Raw genomic sequence first — 14,314 nt, 5'->3', positions numbered from 1 at the left:
TGTTAACTAATATAAAGTCTATATAAATTATGTTGAAATCTATTTTGGCAATGGGTTTATAAAATACTTATAATTTAACTGAAAGTATCAGTAGGGTTCAATGATGACTTTTAAATCTCCACCAAGTATAGCTTCATCAAATTGTAAACTTACTTAAGTTAAGTTATATGAATATCTAATAAAGACATTTAAAGAAATTACATAAAGGAAACCAGTGCTAGAAAATATTAGAGAAGACACCCGCATTTCCTCTAATATTCAAAGTGAAATTCATGTAGCTTATGGTTATTTTATCTTTTTGAAAATTACATTTTTGAAATTTATTTGAAAACAGGTAAGTAATTTTTTCTTGTAGAAGGTGATATTAGGAGAGGGAATAGTTACATTATCTTGTCAAAATTGTCACTATAATAACCAATATATTTGGAAGCTGAATTAAACATTGGCTTTAGATCTCATACACATTCAAGTTTGCATTGATTATATTAATTTTTAAATGTTAAGGAAACTTCAATCATATAAGTATGTCTGCCCAAGACATACTAACCTAATTTCTCGGTAACACAAATTCTATTTGATTGAAGATTTAAAGATGAAAAGGGTAAACTACTTCTCTTCATACCAAATTACGTCACTCGTTGCTCCTCCTTTCTATTCATTGAATACCAATTTGTATTATGACGTTTCCTTTCCCATTTTCCCGGAGTTTACATCTTGGTAACAGTTTGCTTTATTTTACATATGAAACAATAAATGCTTCGACTATTTTTGCGGCCAATCATTTCAAATGTACTGTGGCTAATAACACACACTGTTACCATCTTATATAACGACTTTTCAGATTTTCATTTTTCCAGATTTATGATATCTATTAAAATGAAAGTTTATATTCGGTCCTCAAAGTCTGCTATCTTATAATATTGTACAAACTACAATAATTCAAACTCTTAGTTTTATAACTTTCCACATAATTAGTAAAATCTAGAATATAATTAAATATATGGTAGAATAATTGTTTAAAGTGGCTAATTAATTAGATGAGGAATCTACATATAGATAAAAATAATTTGTTTTCATACGGATTTTCTTAACTCAACATTTGGCATTTTTAATATAATAATGGTAAATTTCTTATCTTTGTGCGCAAATAAATATAAGCTATTCTTCGATTCGAGTAAAAAAATTGGCTTTGTTCCAGTTCGACATTTGAGAATTTCCGAATATTATTTAATGTATTTTCTTTTAATTGGTCAGTTGGAGTTGTATCGATTAAGTATAAGTAAAAATTATACCATTCCTACCTCTGAACTAAGAATTGTCTTTAAAGTCCATAATTATAACGTATATTTTCTTATCTAGAAGAAACTAAGTATCGAACGTACGTAGTTGGATTCAAGAGAAAATTTCTACATACTGCCTTGTTTATTGGGCTATGTCGCTCCATTTAGTGTATCCTTTCAATCACAAAGAACAGTCTGAGGTTGTTTATCACTGTCCTATTGAGTACTAATAGAAATTTGACTCAACATTACGCAAATATTTTGAGTAAGGAAAAACTTTACAAAAAATATATGGAGCGAGATCGAGTTTTTGAATTTTGCATTGATTTGGGTCCGTGTTGGAATACTTTGCCAATTTTCAAGTTCGGTTGAATTCGAATGTTAAATGACTTCCAGATATTATGTGATGTGGTTTCTACTCTTTAACACACTACTTCCATCTTTGCCTTACATTTGAATTTCACCATCAACATTTTGTTATGTTATTCTTTTTTGTCTAAATATGGATAATCAAAAATAAAATTTTACCTCTAGGCCCTCATATGAACGTACTGGCCGCATACTTAAAAGTACATAGCATAGCAAAGTAAATAAATTATCTCATACTATCTTATGGCCAGCTGTAGTTCAAGCATGTGGATATCCGAATCATAAACTTAGTATTTTATAAATGTCATTAAGGAGGAAGAAAAAAAAGTTAGTCAAAATGATCATTTATAACTATAAAAAGCGCCCCTATTTTTTTAGATATCTTCCATTGTGAACTTTAAAGTTTGCAACAAGTTTAAACTAAAGATATGCAGCCATATATATTTTTTAATTTATAAACTTTATCATAGTTATACTGTATAATATATTTAGATTTACGACAAACAAAATAAAGTTAAAAAAATGGATTTATTCATTTTTTTAAATTATCTCGTTACATCAACAATTTTTGTGGATCTGATAAACGTTACGAACTTTGCATAAATTGAAAAAAATATTTTTAACTGGTTATTCTATCATTAAAGGCTTAAGCTTCCCCCACTTCATATTATGTCATAATAATTATATAAAATCACCCTTAAAATACGTTCTTTTAAGGACTTATGGAAGTTATGGGTTAAAGGATCAACTATTCTTTTAATATGCATGGAGAATCTATACTTGTTTTTGGCTGTCTTATTGAGAGATTACTCAAATGTATGTCAGTCGGAAAAAATGAGGTGTTTAAAATTGAAAAAAATAAGATTCAAACCCCCAAGAAAATAAATAATTCTTGTTAATTTCACACAGTCTTAAAACAAGGAAAAATAAGGGGAAACAGTATTACATCAGCGAAACTCAGTTGGATATCAATCTTTATGTAAATTTGATGAATGACATTGATACTTGTTAGTCTTCCTTTCATCCTTTTTCTCTTCTTCAAATGACCTCTGCATCAATAATATCATTCTCCTTATCCTAATACTACATAATCATAGGGCCTAATAAAAAATGAGATGTTCTGTTTTATTTTAGAATTGTTACTCTTGAAGTGAATGAATAATAAAAAAAATCCTTTGCTACATTTTATTAAAGCTATAAGATTTATTTATTCTCCTTCAGATTTAGGACTGTTATAATATGAATGTTTTATGTAAATATAATGGAACGACAGAACTAAAAATATATACATATAAATAAGGAAAAAGATTTATCGTCAGTCCTAAAATAAAAGCTTGAATGGCTGGATTGAAGAAGTAATTTTACATATGTTTTTTTATCGTAAAAAGAATGTACTCGCATGAAAATTTCCCGACGGAATATTGCCATCTGTAAGTTTTCCTCTGGAAAATTGTCATAAGACGAAAATTCCCATTTGAAAAAAAAAAATGCCTATAATTATACTCTACAAGTATATGTTGAGATTCATCTACCAAGCTTTTCCATCTAGAGATAGATCTGACCCATATGAGGGTATGATGAGAGTTTTCGAATCTGCAGATGGGCGAGTAAAAATAACCATCCTAATTTCCCACATTACACCCCAGAGATATGGGATTTGTGTTGGATAACCGTGGATCGATCCTCCAGACAGGTTACAAATCCCTTCCCCCCCCCCATCCACAATTCTTCAAATAACCACTTATATATCGCATATGTTCCAGGTCAGCGAAGTATAAGCTTTGGGGTTCCATACGAATTTAAAAACTCAAGCACTGCTTCAAGCACCATAACGAACCCCTTCTAATTTCCCTATCTTTTTTTACAATGGCAGCTTCGAAGGCCATTAACTATGCTCAAAGGTTATTCTGTAAATAGGAAAACTATTAAGGAATTTTAGATGGGTCAGTCCCGTCTATAGATACGAGATATCAACAAAAATATCTAAGTTACGCGTACAGCGACTATTTCTGAATTAGCTCGAGCAGAATTATGTGCCAGAGCTTTCATAGACTCCCAGTGTACACAAGGATGACCCTCTACGAAGTTTTAAAACGCCTGAACGATTAAAACTAGGTCACCATTTTTTTAAATTGATGTAGCATATTGTAACCCAACTTTTGGACTGACATATATGACAAATTGTAATTAAGTTTAAATCATATTAAATTCAACGATAAAAATTAAATTTTTAATTACCATGGCTGTAGGGAATTTTGTATGATCTTTTCAGAGAAATTGACCATTTAATTCAATTTTAACACATAAAACAATAAATAAAAATCTAAATCATCATATTTGAAGATGGTACCTACAAAAAAAATATATAATCTTAATACATTTATGCTCTTTTTTTTGTTATGATGTATCAAATGAATTATGAGTGAATGTTAAATTAAACAAAGAGTACATACATATTTATTAAAACAAAACAATTTGTTTTGAAGCTATAAGTTCAAATACCGGCAATAATAATGCAGCTTGTGTTCTACCTGAACAATTACTACACAAAAACTTTTACAATTTGCTTGAAGACACCATATAATTAAATTAGTTATTTCAACTGTTTTTGGGGAACCCATAAACTATTAAGGAATTTTAGATGGGTCAGTCCCATCTATAGATACGAGATGAATTATAAAACATACAGGATGTAACAAATAAAACTGTATAAATTTTGACTTCGTCATGATAAATAATGAGGTATTGCAGTCGAGTTAACGGCCATATGTGAGAGGTTGAGAGTATGAGAAACCACTTGGTTTCATTTTTCGGGGAAAATGTCTACAAAAATATCTAAGTGACGCGCACAGCGACTATTTCTGAATTAGCTCGAGCAAGATTATGTGCCAGGGCTTTCATAGACTCCCAGTGTACACCAATAGTTTATGGGTGCAACAACGTCATCATAAGTTCCATTGTTCAAAAGATTCATACAAAAATGTTCATTGCTCAACAAAACTGACTATTAACTTGGAACGACAGATGGAGAGGTGGTCAGTCTTTTCGAAGGCATACAGGATTTTACTATTGAATTTGCAAGAAATAATCTTAAAAAAAAGATATTAAAGAGACGAAACTAGATAATTATTAAAACTATAAATTATATTTCTTGTCGATACCTCTATGTGTAGAATTAAGTTCATGTCCCCTGGTGCAATGCAACGTCTCTGTTGGCTTTCAAAAGTGATATATAGATTTTGCAAGATTTGGATAATGAGATTAGAGCTGTTTTTATTAGCTGGTTTTATGTGTTAAAATTGAATTAAAATGGTGAATTTCTGTGAAAAGGTCATTAAAAGGTCACTAAAGCAATGGTTATTATTATTTTTTATTTTGCTGAGCTTAATGTGATTTAAACGTAATTGCAAATTATCATGTTGATGCGTTAAACAACAGTGTTACAATATGCTAAAGAAATAAAAAAAAGGGTCATGACCTAAATTTCAATCAACTTCAATTGACGTTATTTTGAACAAATAAATATTAATTTTGTTGAAATAATTATGAAATATATTTTATTGTAAATTTAGTAAGCTCAAGTTATTGTTTTTTTACAAAAAAAGCTTTAATCTGAAGCATATGGTCTATTCAAAAAAATACTCCCTCTTTTCTTTAAATATGTAAATTTTCAGAACTTTAGGGGTGTTGAACTACCTTTAAATATTTTTCAAAACTGTTCAAAATTTTTTTAAAGGTTTTTTGTACAATTAGAAAACAATTTTAGATCCTAAGCCATTAACTTTTCCCAAAAAAATGATTTTATTGTCAGCCTACCGGTCCTCGACATCGTATGGAGTGAGTGCGAGTTCCTTCTGCTCTTCTTCTTCCTAACAAAGTAAAGGCTCACCAAAGAGGACTAGTCCAAGAACTTGCAAACTGGGACTGTCTATAGTTTTATCTACTGGCCTTAGGTGACGTCAAGAATAGTGTGATCTCATGGCTGAACAAGGTACCCTGTTTGTTCTAACATGCCTTTGCGCAGGCCCAGAATGTCAAAAAATTTCGAGACTGGCTCGAACCCTATGTCCCCACTTTCCTTGACATGGAGACCCGACCTCTCCCATCCCCCCAACAGTTTACCAAAGATAAACTTCTTGGACTTTTACGTCTAGAGGGAGTTAGGGACAAGACTTTTGATACCAAGAAGCTAGATCACATCAAAACGCCTGTACCAAGTACATGGTTGAACTCGTGGCGGCGGCTGACAGCGGTCGAATCGAATAAAATGTTCTTTCTATGCTAATATTGTTAAATAAAGTCCGTAGACCTTGAACATGTTACTCTCGTTATTCATCTTGATTGAGTCAAACTTTGTCTGGATTTATCTGTTAGACCCTTTATATTATTCAGACAATTTTTCTTCAGATGACAATTTTCCAGCGTGTAATCTTCCTCGAGCATGTAATTATATAAAGTACGTATCATAAGGCGAGGAAATTGCTACCTTTACAAACTTATTATACGATTTGCAACTTTTTGCACAACAAATATAGACTATACATCAATTAGGATACTCTTTCCTGCTCTTATTTGAAAATAATCCCTCTGGTTAATACAAAATAAATGAAAATATAAGGGGTATAAGATGCTTAATATAGTGACTTTTTACATGCATAAAAGTTGTAATAGGATCCTTTTATCCTATCTATGAAATTATATACATACTTGTACAATGTGGACAATGACAATCAAATTAGGTTTTTAATGAACTTTGGGCCAACCATTTATTTTATTTGACATAATACAATTTATGTTATTAAGCTATGCTGGACAATCATGCAGCTTTTGTAAAAGTAATTAATTTTAAAGACTAATTGAGACATAAAAATAGGTAATGTAAAATATATTAATAAGATTGATGGGTACATGAATAACTTTCTAAGATGTCAAAAGTTTGAACTCAATAAATATATTATTATGCAAACGTACTTTAACTGTTTAACTATGGCATTATAATTTATCTAATTACTAGGAGGAGTATTTGGCAATTCTCAGTGTTATTGAGCATCGATAAACACACAACCATACGTTGCTATAATAATAAAGATATGTATAGAGTTGTAGAGAATGTGACCAGCCGGTATTCTAAAATAAATAAAACCGAAAATTAATATAGTAATACTGACAATTTGAATAATTTTTTGGTGGAGAACAAATTAAATTAGCTGCTAGTAGCTAGTTGATTATGAAAATATCCAACAAACATACTGTGTATCTACCAAAGGTAAGCTGGAGTTACTCCTACGTCGATCTTTAATTATACTCTAAGTCTAAGATGGATTTACAATCATGACTGCGTAACTCTTTGTCATTTAAAACCACACAGACTAGTGATTACTATTTATACATAGATTATCTTTCTATAAGAATAATGATAACAGCTTTAGAAAATAAAAAAAACTATTCCAGCTGCAAAGTTACAAAAAGCCGCATGCTCGTCTAAGTAGATATTTTCTACAACTCTAGGTATGTACTAGCCTTTTTTCAAAAATGGCATACTAAGCTTTAGCAACACAGCCTCGTTGCTATATTGTTTTTTCTCAGATCAAGTAATCACGTAGCTCTTATATATTAAATGCACACTCAAAAATAAGGCGTCAGCAGATGAAAAGACACACTTTGCATTAAAAATAAAGATATAGGTGAATTCAGTTTACAGCAGAGGAATGAAATCTGTGGTCTTTTTGAAAAATTTATAATGTGATGATTTTACCAAAAAAAATACATCTACTATAGTGTTTTCAAAATTGTGAGACCATGTAGTACTATGAAGCATTTCTCTGAACTCATTGTAGATAGAGATACCAACCGTTGTGACTGCCATATTAAAAAGTATTGGCAAATTAGGAGGGGTCTTTTATGGACCATGGAACAGCGATTATAATATATAATCTACCTCGAGGCACCAAGCTTATACTACAGGTCAACCCATTGACCTGGAGCATAGGTGATTCTATAGGGGGTTCATTGAAATAGCAGTAGTGGTTTTAACCTACTTCAATGTACTACGATTATCTTATACAAATCCTGTTAGCTGGGGGTTCAATTTAGGAAATCTTGAGATTTATTTTATTATTGCCAATCTGCAGATGGGAAAACTATTGATGGATACTTATATGAGTTAGACAAATCTGTATATGGGACAGATTGGTAGATGAATTACTATAAATATAGTAAAATTGTGGCAATTTTGCAAGGGACAAGAAGAATCATATCGAATGCGTATATAAAAGGACTGTAGGTGATGTAAAAAGCTATCATATCTTCCAAACTAGCCATTCAGAGTCTGTTCCTTTAATGGCAACTCTTCCCTCAGAGTATTTATTCAAAGAGTTGACTACGGATATCCAAGAATTTAGAAGATTTTTACAGTTTGGACAAGAACGGATGGCTATTAATGAAGTTCAGTATGTATAAACATACAAAAAAAAAATCTTATATTTAATGGTAAATAATAATATAAAAACAACCATTCTATTCTTTGTATCAGAGGCACGACCCCAAACTTGGAGGATTGTGAAGCTTTATTAGTGATTTTCTAATATTGGACGAATAACTGTTTAGTAGGAAAACTTATATTAAATAAATTACAACTTGCTAATAACACTTACACTACTCGTGAAATTACCAAATGTATAATATTGTTTTGATCTACTAATGTTACTTAGAGTTTTCTATATTTTGATGTTTTTTTGTTGTTCTACTATTCTAATATAAGTGTATAGTTATTTGAAAAAAAAAGATGCGTTAGAAAAATATATTGGATACTCATGAAATGGTAGTCCACTCGCCATAAAAATTCCATTCTCATATCCTATTAATATTGAACCATTTAGTTTAAAACTTAATTAATGTAATTTCGAGACTTTCATAGACAAAAAAATCCGTTTTGCGCGGACACACTGTATTATACTAGCCCCTATTTAGGTTTGAATATTATCCACTTAATGAAAGAAAATACATGGAAACACTCATAAGTACAATATATTGACCTATATGGAAGAACTTTGGGACTTATCTTATTATTTCATTCATTTTATGATCCAATAAAGGCCCTTTTCTACTTTTTTTATCCCCTTCTCCTCCTCTTTCTTTATTGCTCCAAGAAGTCATAAAAATTTATCAAACAAATATTTGTAGGCTCTTAAAACCACCAGCAAAATATATATTTAATGACTTTTGTTATTGTCTTTCAGGAACTAAGAGCACAATGCCAAAAATTTGCAACCGCTCTTTTGGATCATACCCGTAGCTCTTACGAATTGGAGATCCTATTGAATCACGATCCCACAGGACCTGTGTATCAACATGGAGAACGAATGCACCTTAACCGTCTCAAATTAGCTATAAAATACAGACAAAAAAAAGTAAGATCCAACGTAATTTTATATAAATAAATTTAATTGTGACAAATATGATCATTTCTAATGGCCTTTAGGGAAAGAGTGGGCATGAAAAGCAAACAACGAGCCAGCATTTTCTTTATATTCGGATTGGCTTCCAATTGTTCCTAATTTTGAGCATACTTAATATACAAATTCCATTATTTTACAAAACTTGATCAATTATAGAAATATTGATTAGAAAAATGGGAATTAAAAAGTAATATATGTAATTAAAAAAATTTACATCATATGACTCAACTTAGATGAGCGCACTTTTTCCTTTAAATTCCATGAACTTAGTTATAAATTCTTCCTTTTTATTACGTGAGCTCAGGAACTATTCAGTTTTACATAATACTTTTTATTTTGAGGCTGAACTTCTGATGTCAACTCTTTTATTCAAATTCTTTAATAGTATCTAAATAATATTTTGTTAATTGAAGGTTTTGTGACTTTGTTTTTATAGACTATGTATGCAATTTGTTCGAACAAAATAGATGAATACATTTTAATGTCATAGTTTTTATTGTTTATTGCAACCTTTAAAACAAAATAAACAAAGGCCCAAAATCATTTTGTAGTAAACCAATACCGAGGGGTACATTTACATCTGAACACTAACAAATTCAAATATTAATGGACGTTGAGTGATTCAAATTAATTGATATTTAGATATATTAAAGCAATTAGTTAAAAAACAAAACTGATCTCTCTAGCTCACGTATAAGTCGAGAAAATGAAACTTGAACGTGATCCACTAATTTCCATTCGCGCACTCCAGCCCAGGACCACATTGTACGCCGTTTGCAAGTCCAAAACCTTGGAGAGCAAGAAGGGCTCTCTCAATAAGGCCAAACTGGGCCTGGAGAAGTTAAAGAAAACAGCCCAGGGCAATCTTCTCAAGTCAATGAGGGATTATGATAGATATCTTGGGGTTTCACACCAGACTATCTAGAGAGCTATCAAAAAATTGGGTAGAAATATTTTTTTGAGGGTTGAGAGGCCACTTTTTACACCAGCAATGAAAGAACCCCATCCCCTCCCTTGCAAGACTATCTTGAACTCTTTTTGTCCCCCCACAGCCATGATGCCAACTCCCTCGTCTACAACTTTTGGAAGCATGTCGAGGGAAAGTCCTTCAGTGTCCTTCATTCACCACTGAGTCCCTCAAAGCCACTGTCAGCCAGCACTCTGAGACAACATGACAGAGGACTATATCTGCAGTGGTTGCCAGGCCTTCCCTCACTGCCTGAAGCTTTAATTGCCACTATGGGCGGTTACTTTAATTATTAATAGAGCTCAAACTAACCCTTATTTAGAGTATATATTTTGTTAATTAATAAATTATCTTGTTGAAGTTTAAAATTCAAACTGTTCAGATTTTAATGGACCACTCGGTATATCTTCAACTAAGAAATTATTATTCAATAATGATTTGATAAAACTTCTTCACAGATTAACAAAAGCTAATTCAAATTACACAAAGAAATGCAAAAACAAATATAGTGTCAATTGGTCTATTCGTGAGATGGGGCCCTGTCACTCATTCGATAAAGGCTTTAAGCTATGTAACTGTTTTGTTTGTTTTTTGGTCCTTTATTAGCGTACATGCTGTATATTTACTGATAACTTACGCAAAACAAAGTATTATATGAAAAAATTATTGAAGAGAGAAAGCCTTCTGTGTTATTTAAATGTGAGTTGAGGGGGACGGGCAGAAGGCAGGAACGAGAAAGAAAGTTTAATATCTTCAATATCTGCTCAGTTGTATATTAGTACAAATATTTTACTTTAAAATATTTGTTATTCTTAACAAAAAATAGTACAAATACAGTTGATCCATTTAATAAATGCAATATTGAAAGGATTTATAGTAGGGGTAAACCGAAGAAGCATTGGAATTGTCAAGAATTGGCATTTTTTAAAGTATCAAATATCAGAATCAGCTCAATACTGCCAATTCTACTGATACTTATGCATACTTTTAATTTTCATTCAATACACCTTAAGTTGATAACTTTGACATATATAAAACATATTTCGTGTAAAAAAGAGATGCCAGGAAATTGCTTGTAAATTCTTATCATGTCCACTTCCATCTATTGAAAGTGAAAAGATTATTCAGTAATACTTGTAGTATATATTGGCTAAAAAGTAAATAAATTGACTCCGGAACACGGAAAGGAATTGAATTTTTTAAATTTAAATATAAAATTATTTACAGTAATTATTATGATTGATAAATTTATTTATTTTCTTGGCTAACCCTAGTGAGTAGAAAATTAAACATGAAAAAAAGTAAATTATTTTATTATTTGTTAATGTAATTATTTTATACAAAATAAAAATTAGATTTAGGAATCGTCAATAAAGACGGTATCGGAATCGGCTTAAATTTTGGTTTTCGATATATCCTTAATTTATAGACTAAAAAGACTTTAAATACTCTTAATCCCCAGATCCGAACAATAAATAAATATAATTTAAACTTATTTTTCCCTGTGCATTCTTACTTATAAACCACATTTGCAAAAGTTCAGAGGATTATCTTTATCTTTTATCGCAAAAGTGGTTTAAACATTTTGATATGTTATTATTTCTATAAAAAAAAAATCAGGACAGTTATTTGTACTCGTGGATTGATTAGTATTGGGTTTCAGTCTCAATATCAATGACGGATCTAAAACGGTTATGATCCTTGAAAAAAGTTCAATCTGGACCGATCTCAAGGAAAAATTCGTTCTTGACTGGTTTCATTTAGAATTGGATCAATCCCTATTCTATAAATGAATTGTTGACAAAGCAAGGAATACTAGAACAACTGGAAAGGAAACAAAAATATCCCGCTCACACAAGAAGGCTGACTCTCTCTTTTCCCTATAACTACAAAAAGGAAAAATGACTACTATGATTTATGAACATTTATAAATTTATTCAACTCGTAAAAAATCATCACAATCTTAAATTCATCAATTTCTTAACTTATCCTAAATTATATTTATCATTTAACTTAATAATTTCATTTTATACCAAGACAAATTAAAATTTAATTTATATTACTTTCGATATTCATTTAGCATAATTTTTTTTTTTTTACATAGTATAAAAATAGTTTTTATTTCGTATGTAATAATAAAAATATAATATATGAAGTACAATCATCTGTTAGTTCGAATACAGTTTGGCAATGTTTTTGTTGTTGTATTGATGATGACAAATATTTTATCTTCAGTAAGCAACGTTGAAAAGTTTATCGATATTTTAAGAATATAGGTAGAAAAACAGTGACCAGATTTGCAATTTTTTGATGGCTTGTCATAGGATATTTGATAAAATACAGGATAAATACTCAATTACTATTACTTATTAAAAACTATAATAATATCCTCAATTAAAAGTAAAGTGATTCTAGAATATGACTGCTCATAGTGTAAACAAAACTGTAGACATAATAGGAATCTCTGATCATTGCTACAAAACTTGAACGTATCTCACTTCTACATAAGTTTCTAATAAGTTCATTTCTAGTTGAATGTATTATGACGATAACGGTAGTTGAGTATTTACTTTTTTTATTTTCCTGATTTAATGTCATATCATAGTTATATATTTTTAGAGATGTGCAGACATAGCAAGTTTTTGGATAATGATTGTGATCCGACAATATAAATACTATTCCTTGCTGGTTTTGAAAATCCTCCAGAGAAATATATAGCAGGGAGATTTCCCTGTAATGTTCTCAATTTGCATATCATGTTGATCTACTTTCAGGGATAAGATTTTAGAAATTATTCTTTCTTCGGCTTTGTATGGATTGACTTGAACAAGTTGAATTGTGTCAAATAATGAAACTATTTACGTTCCAGTAGTATCCTTTGGATATTTGTTAAATAAACAATTTTCCCTGGAGTACAACTAAGTATATTCACTAATTTATTTTTGTTGAAATATGTATCACAGATTGATAAGACGAGAAGAATTCCCTTTTTTGCACTAGCTAAAATCATTTTTTTATTTTAGAGGCGGATATCTTAAATTGATTTATATACCATGCTAACTATTTCTTCAACAGGTCATTCCTGTTGTTTTAAATCATAAAACCGTTTTAAAAGTTTGATTTTCCTTTTTCCGTGTAATTTCAGGAAGATATTAATTAAAATAATTGTTTGATATATATAAAATACTATTTTGCTGGTGTTGAAAATCCTCTAGAAAATAAAATATCATGAAATTTCCCCATAATGTTTCAATTTGATATCATTATTGAAAAAAAATTTGCAGAACATAAGGGTTTAATTTCATCAAATCAAGTTAATAGTTTCAACTAAAGATCCCAATCTTATCTTTTCTTGGCTTTATATAGGTGGACTTGAAGATGAGAATCCTGTCAAATAAGGAAAATATAAATGTGAAAGTAATATCCTTTAGAGATTTGTTAAATACAAAGTTTTCCCCTACAAAAAAACTATGTAGTACATTCAACCAATTCATATTGTTAGTATGGGCAGATTGATAAGACGATGAAGAATTCACTTTTAGTTATTTTTTTGTAATAACGATAATCTTTTTTTTTATACATATACCATGCTAACTATTTCTTGGTAAGAACAGGTCATTCTTGTTATTGTAAATCATAAAACTATTTTATAAGTTTGATTTTCCTTTCCCTAGAATTTTCCATTAGGGTATTAACAAAATAGTTTATACAAATATAAATTACTACTCCTTGCTGTTTTTGGAAGATCCTGAAAAGAAAGTTTTATATTTAGGAGATGTTATTTTTGGTATAAATGACCTCATAGATTGATAAGACGATGAAGAATTCACTTATTTATTTTTTTCAATAACTAGATTTTTTTTTTATGCAGATATCTTCAATTGATGCATGTATCATGTATCTTCAACAGTATTTTCTAGGTAATCCACTGGATACGGTCCTAAGATATTTAGGAGATGGAAGTGACAGAGCATTTGACGTATATATTTGAAAATTCTGAAGGAGAGGCCTTCTTCCACCTCCAGGCAAACAGCAACCTTTCATATCTGAATGTATGATTTTGACAGTGCAGCTTTTTAGAGTTTTAAGCAACAAGAACCCGAGGGCAATGATTCCAAAGATTGTTTGTCATTGGTATTTTGTGCCAAAAGAATGGTTTCTTCCATAAACATTGCATAATACAGAGCTTCTTGTCTTTCGTTCTCCAAATGCGCTCTTTTTGTGCTAGTTGATGCCTGTGT

General features: G+C 30.4%; 1 protein-coding gene across 1 annotated transcript in view; it reads left to right on the top strand.

Moving 5' to 3' along the window:
• LOC121114400 (transient receptor potential-gamma protein-like) overlaps positions 1-14,314 on the top strand; it is a 311,931-nt gene that overhangs the window by 216,021 nt on the left and 81,596 nt on the right. The window contains 1 exon segment of the mRNA XM_071886890.1: positions 8,888-9,058. Coding sequence (XP_071742991.1) covers positions 8,888-9,058 — 171 coding nt within the window.

This window comes from Lepeophtheirus salmonis, chromosome 3 (assembly GCF_016086655.4).
Source record: "Lepeophtheirus salmonis chromosome 3, UVic_Lsal_1.4, whole genome shotgun sequence".
NCBI lineage: Eukaryota > Metazoa > Arthropoda > Copepoda > Siphonostomatoida > Caligidae > Lepeophtheirus > Lepeophtheirus salmonis.
Note: the sequence above shows the minus strand (reverse complement) of the source record. Positions and strands in the feature narration are given on the sequence as shown.